Raw genomic sequence first — 7,245 nt, forward strand, 5'->3', positions numbered from 1 at the left:
CTTAGCAGTTGACCCAATTTGACAATTGATCCCAATTGTTAACACATTTAAATAAACTTCATTTCAAAAACATTTCAAAAACAAATGAATGATGCTGCAAGGATAATTATTGCTTTGCCTGCAGAATGGATGTTTGCTTTGAGGTCAGAAAGCATGACTGCATTATGCCAACAATGTCTATTATAACATCACTATAATGAAAACATAAGTTTAAAATATAGATAAGGCATTATTTAGAAGACAGAATTTAGATTTACACTGCTTTGTGTTTAAGTGTAGTGTGGAATGTGTTTCTGGAAACATCTTATGTGAAATATAATCCATAACACAAAAATAACACAATAAAAAGAAATAATAATAAAAAACAGCACTAACTTTGTCCTCCTTTATTCATTAAATACTTTCGAACATCCCTTTTTAAAATGAAAAGGTATACCATCTCCTCACAAACACATACAAATAAATGCTCAAAAACACACACATATAGAAAAACTGAAAAAGAAAAAGAAAAAAAAAAAACGAAAAACTGCTCCTACTGTCAAACACAAATCAAAACACTGTGCCAATAAAGCAAATAAACAAGAGGTTAATTTGTTTGGGTGCTTTTTATACTTATTCACTAAACAATTACTCATTAAGCTGATGAAGTACTTGCCTTTCCCAAATTGTGTAACTGTGAATGAGGTAGAACAATACTCACCAATTCCATATTTTTGTTTAATTACTTTTTATTTGTTGTTTTTACTGTGACTTCACTTCAAAGATGACCACTTCTATGGGTATATTTAATTTATGACAATCAGATTGCAAAAAATAACCCAAAGGAAAATCAAACTGAAAACAAATCTGCAATCCAAACTCTTAACCCCTTTATAAAAAGCAGCAGAAGGCATTATAATCATTGTTAGGCAAGTGCATAAATGTAAAATGCAAAGGTAATGTACAAAAACAGTTTAAACAGAGTGATCACTTTTTGTCAGATTCACAGTCATATTATAATAACTGATTTTATTAATCTCAGTGGTGAGAAAAATGTACATATGGTTATGAAGGTAACTGCCTAAGAAAAGTTGAATTTTATTCTAATGTCTCCAAATAGTTTAAATTAAGGTCATTTCTGTGGGGTTCCTCATATTAGAGGGATAGTTAACCATACAATTTTACTCACTCTCATGTTGTTCCAAACCTGTATGCATTTCTTTCTTCTATATACACAAACATTCTGGCAAGAAATAGTGATGTACAGTTTTTGACATGGTCCTCCAGTGACCATATAAAAAGATTCTTTACTTAGTAACTTGCCATTTAAATTAAGTAAAAAACAAAACAAAACAAAAAAAACAATATGAATTTTAATTTTCAAATGTGCTCTTTAGAAATACTTTTTATACACACTCTTACTATACACAATGTCCAGTGTTTTCAGTACATTTTCTCCTGCGAGTGAACAAGACTTACGGTACTCCTATGCTCCCATGTGTATTTATTACAGTCTGTCTGCTCTCCCCTTGAGTTACGAATGGCTTTTAGGAACAAAGAACGGCCAGAAAAGCATAAAAACTCACCTTTCAGAAAACCTAAAAATATTTCAACACAAACACGCATGCACACACATACACACACACACACACTCTCAAAAAGTCTCTTAGGGTTTCTTGTTCTTCTTTCTCTTCATTGTCTTGCTACCTGTCATTGTCCTTGATGTTGTGATTGAACGAGGCTGAACCATCACCCGTCCATTAGCACTGCAGTGCAGTGTGTAGTGCTCAGGGTTCAGAGGATGTCCATATTCATCCCGAAGTTGGCTCAACACAGTCTGCGAGAGTGTTTCGAATCGCTCTGCAGCAGCAGAAAGTGCTTTGGCTGTGTGGGATCTCTGGCGCAGGAGAGCATCCCGTTTCACGGACAGGACATCAACCTCACCCTGCAGGGTCAGGATTGTGTCCAACTTCCTTTTGCGACAATTCTGCGCAGCAAGCTTGTTTTTACCTCTTCTGCGTACGTCACGCAAGAGCGTGACTTCTGATCCTGACAGATTTTGACTGTCCAGCAGTTCCAGGAAGTTTTCTACAGGCATGTTGACAATCTGAAAGGCAGAAAACGGAAGACCCAGTGACTGCACGCGACGTTCGTCACGACTCATCTCCTCGGGTTCGGCCTCATCTTCACTCATCACTTCCTGTTTGATAGCTGTGAACCAGCTAGATGATGTAGAATTCTGAGCCTGTGGGGTTGAATAGGTATGATCATGCCAGACGTTTTCCACAAGGTTCACAGGCGACCAATCACGGTAAGCAGCCGCACAAGCTCCGCCTTTTGAAGAAAGAGACTCTGCTTCACTGCTATAGCCTGTAGCTCCACCCTCATCCTCATAAAATGAATCGGACGATACAGACGGGGATGCAGGGCTTCTTGAACTGCTCTCCAAAGAAAGTCCAGAGTCTGAATCTTCCAGCCATGGAGTGTCCATGTCCCCTTCCCTGCCGTCCAGCATCTGAGGGTCGATCGTATCAAGATTACCAAGATCCAACATATTGATGTGGTCAAAAACAGCCTCATCTAGATAGCCTCCCATCTGCGAAGGGGAGGTGTCATTACGAGAGCTGTTCCCAGACAAACAGAAGAGCGATGAAGGAAGTGCTCCTGCTGAGCTCTGAGACGGGTCTGAGTGAGAAGAGTTTGTGGATTCCAGACGGAAGAGGGGTGTTCGGGAAGATGCAGGCCTGCTATGAGCTGTATCTCTTCTGGATACCATGGCATCTTGAAGGCTTACGTCATAGCTGATGGGATTAGGAAGTTCAGATTCTAAGTCTGACATGCGTTGGGTGACCATGGAGTCAAAATCCTGTAAATGAAAAAGAAAAATAGTTAAATGTACTCTATTTTTTTTTTTTTTCATTGAAGTCTCATTCAGTGCAAATGTCCACAAGCAAACAAGATTCAGAAAGATCAGTGTTTAGTACTTAGAATGCACATAGCTGAAAACGCAAATTTATTTAGTATTGTATTACTCGGGCTATGTAAAGTATTTGTAACAACAACAAAAAAGAAGAAACCTATGCATGGATAAAACTAGTTTATTATTTCAGTTATGAAGTCGTCTAAATCATCATTTTAAAGGCTGAAATATTTTTGAGGTGGACGAAGTTCATACCATTAAAGTTACTAGGTTTCTATCCATGTATTCTAGTATGTACTTCCATTGTAAGAACCATACTGTAACCAAAATCCTGATGTGATGGGATGAGTCGTATACATATTTTAAACTGTAATCAACATTCTGCCTTCCTGCCACTCAAACAGTAGAGCATGGCGCTAGCAATGCCAAGGTCAAGGGTTCGATTCACAGGGAAAGCAAAAACTAAAATGTAAAAATGTGTTCCTTGAATGCAAGTCATTTTGAATAATGGAGTCTTCCACAGAAACTACTTACATCAAATTCAGAGAGGAAGTCCTGCCACTGTGGAGGAAGTTCAAGCCCAGAAAGAGGTGGAGGAAGGGTACTACTACCCAGCAAATCCTGTAAGGAGAGGCCGCAACAAATATATCAATAAATAAATGATCAAAATATTTAAAAATGACAGTTCTCATTTACCCTCAAGTTGCATCAAGCAAGTACAGTTAAGCTTCCGTGTTTACAATATTTGATGAGCTCCATGAATGTGCGATGGTCAATGTCAATAAAAGCCCAAGTTAAATTTGTTTGCCATATAAAGTGATCATGACTCTTCATAAGACATGAATAAAACCACTTAGGTCATATGGACTGTGTTTACAACAGAAATATGATTAACATTTTAAAATGTCAAAGTTTTGGTTTTGTGGATTTTCAGTGAGGGACAAAAATCTTGCAGGTTTCCTTATTAATTTATTTTTTAAATGAATGAATATCAAAGACTGAGGTGAGTAAATGACATGAATTTTTATTTTTGGGCAAACTATTTTTTTACGTCTTACACCATCACCACAAGTTCATATGGAGTTTAATGAACAGAAACATAAGTAACATCATCAAATGTAAGTGTTTACATTCATTCATAGAGCTGGTTAATTTAACTGTTATGTAATGTTATGTTAGTTTGAATGCTTTGACATAAATATTACATTAAACGTTGACATTAAACCTGATAGACACACCATTCTTGTCAGGCAGGTAGTGAAGTTAGTTTGTTTACCTCCTGCTCTAATGTAGAGCTCTGAGTCAGCTGGTTCAGTGAATCTGGCTGGTCCTCCTGCCCTCTCTCGTCTTTCACAACCTCCTCCTCCTCCTCCTCTTCATTCACTTGGTTCAGTAAAGTTTCCTGGAGAGAAATTGGGATGTCAAAATTAAGGATTAAATGGCTTGCCTAAGAAGGCTTTAGCCTTGTTTATAAAGTACAATTGTGTAACAAAATCTGTGATTACAAAAGTGCATTCAGGAGCAAATCCATGAGAGTAATAATCCACAAACTAAATCTACTCCTTCAATGGTCTCATTTTATTCAAAAGAACTCTATGGATTTTGCTTTCACCTGTAGCGGTGAGATAAAAGGAAAATTTATTTGATTAACATGCTTCAAATGTGGCTCTAGGGATAATACATGACTTAATGGATTTCAAAATCTATGTAGGGCTCTGTCAAGACATGATTGAGTAACAACGAACATTTCAGAAAGAGCAGGTTTGGTCTGGAGCAAAGAATAATTTACCACTCCTCCCTCAGACTTAAAAAAAAAAAAAAAAAAAAAGAATAGTCACATAAAAAAAAAATACAAAATGAAGAAAGGTTATGTAAATATGTATTAGTGACTTGTATACTGATTAAATGTTTTTGATGTACTGGCGTTTAAACTTATTTCAATGTAATGTTTGCACGAAACACCTTGACACCTGTACATCTGGTTTCCATGGTTACCAACCTTCAAACCTTCAAACAAGTAAACAGTTAAGCTATCTCGTAAACAAGACTAATTTCCACTCTCTCTTACACACACAAACAAAATACTAATAATAAAATAGAAAGTGCTGTAAAGTTGCTGAGAAACAACGTAAATAGATATAAAACCGCAGCCTAAATATCACTATTGATCAATTAAAGCGGGCAGGCAGATCTAATTTGACCATATTTAACCACATTTAACATGTAACTTAACGTTAAACAAATATGTAAGGATAGGTCAGTTACTGTTTCACTTTCGGCTTTAGTTGCTCATGAGAGCAAAATACTACTTGCCATGAAGCTAACTGGCTAATTTAGCAACAAACGAACACTTAAAGCAGTACGTTACATATGTGGCTACTGGCATGTCCCTTAAAGAGAACACAACATAACTGTAAAAGTAGGGAAACAGTGTAACACGGCACTGTAATGTTAACGTTACCTCTTTGGAAAGTTCTCCGGCTGCACAACAGGGCCTTGAAACAGTGCTATCGTGAGAAACTGACCGTCCGAAGCCCTCTCCGGTGCGGTGATCGTCCTCTTCCCGGTGATCGTCGTCATTTATCTCCTCGTCATCAGGGTCCCCTGACAGGTCGTGTGGCTCACCTGCATCAGAGCCATCATCAGGCACCAGGTGCACAAGCCATGCACTGACACGCGTGGGGAAGCGGGCCGGGGACCCGAGCGCACGCACTTCATTCAGGAGCCTGCGGCTAGTGAAAAAATAGTCCAGCTCGGGACATTTCGGATGTACCTGATAGCCCGCCGCTGTGTCCCGGTAGTGGTGAAACGGGGTCTGTATGAAAGCCGAGCTCGGCCCTCCGTCTGTTTCTATCAAGGGCGAGAAGTAGCCGCTCAGATAGGTGTCGACATCCACGCGAACTCCTAACAAACTCAGCAGAATCGTAAACTGAATGAGTCCCTCGGTGAAATATTTCTTCATGTGGTGCATGTTTCAAAACAAATATTTCAACCTCGGGACGCCTAAACGAGAACAAAAATCGCCCGTTTGTAGTTAAACAAAGACAAACCCCAAAACAAAAGAGCACGCGTTGACTACTCTCCGTGTCAGACAAAGAGCAGCCCCGACCGGCGAAACTGTTCGCTGCACTTACACACTACCGGCTTTTCATAACTTCCTGGCCTATAACATCCTAATTCAGAGATGCAGTGCCGTCATCTAATCACGCAAAGCAAAACGAGCCATTCTCGTCGAATATATTCCGTAGCAACAACAAACACTTAAAGATTTTATTAATAACCATAAACTCCTCGGCTATCCTGTATTGAGCCTCTCATCCAAGGAGGGTCACAACTGCTCAAATTTGCATAGTTCATAAAATTCATTTACGTGCGACGGAATTACCTTCGCAACAAGCTCTGATTGGACCATTTCTGTTGTCATTCACCTAAAGAGCCAATCACAGGGGTTGAGGATAGAAGGATCAGAGCCAATCTCCCTCTACGGCCTGAAAGTAACAATATATTAAGTTTTCTACCTATTAGATTGTGTTTTATTAACGTCTACACCTATCACAAACCTTAAACGTACTCCTTACAATAATGTAAATACAACAATTAGTGTTGTTTAGCGTGACAAAAATGATTACACAATATTGATGTGCGCATGCCCAGTGGCCGTAGGCCATCTAGCCTTAACCAATCACAAGCAGGTATGCTGACGTACTTCCTTTTTAGCCCTTCCACTCTTGGACGAAATAATAATGTTAACGTAAACTGTGTAGTTTTTTTCCCTCCTGGGTCCTATTAATGTCATATATTACTCTTCTATTAAAAACGAAAAGAAAAAAAATAGTGTTTTGCGTGGCTCTGTCAAAACATACAGCCACTTCATCTTCTGTTTTGACCTACTAACCCGCTTCACACTTCAAGTAACGTTACTTTCAACAGATGTCAAGGCTGGTGCCGTCATCACTCAACTGTCCGTGAATCACAGACACGAGGGAACACGAATGGTGATTCATTATCACATTTACAGGTTGTGATGGATTGTTTGATTATATAAACTGATGAACATGTCTGTCTGTCTGTCTCAATCTATAATGTCTGTCAATCTGTCTATCTATCTACATGCAGATCAGGTAACAATTATTTTTTACATTTTCCTACATAACTCACAAGTCGCTCACTAACTCACTTGATACACAAGTCGTCTTTTTAGACAAGGAACAAATTTAGGTGTACACATTAATAATACAATCCATATATTTTCATTAATAAGGACAAGTCTATAATATTAATTTAAATTCAAGAAGTCAGAGTGTTACAACTGCCCCCTTGGTGGTAGAATTATTATTTTTGTAAGT

At 38.4% G+C, this 7,245-nt stretch overlaps 1 protein-coding gene across 1 annotated transcript; it reads right to left on the reverse strand.

Annotated features, from left to right (window-relative positions):
- Nucleotides 1-371: 371 nt before the first annotated feature.
- LOC113062283 (endoplasmic reticulum membrane sensor NFE2L1-like) lies at nt 372-6,256 on the reverse strand. Its single transcript, XM_026232027.1, has 4 exons — nt 5,361-6,256; nt 4,176-4,301; nt 3,434-3,520; nt 372-2,845 (listed from the first exon to the last, which is right to left on the reverse strand). Exons 1-4 carry the CDS (start codon nt 5,868-5,870, stop codon nt 1,646-1,648), a joined length of 1,923 nt encoding a protein of 640 aa, XP_026087812.1. The 5' UTR covers nt 5,871-6,256; the 3' UTR covers nt 372-1,645.
- Nucleotides 6,257-7,245: the final 989 nt, after the last annotated feature.

This window comes from Carassius auratus, chromosome 44 (genome assembly GCF_003368295.1).
Source record: "Carassius auratus strain Wakin chromosome 44, ASM336829v1, whole genome shotgun sequence".
In the NCBI taxonomy this organism is placed as follows: Eukaryota; Metazoa; Chordata; class Actinopteri; order Cypriniformes; family Cyprinidae; genus Carassius; species Carassius auratus.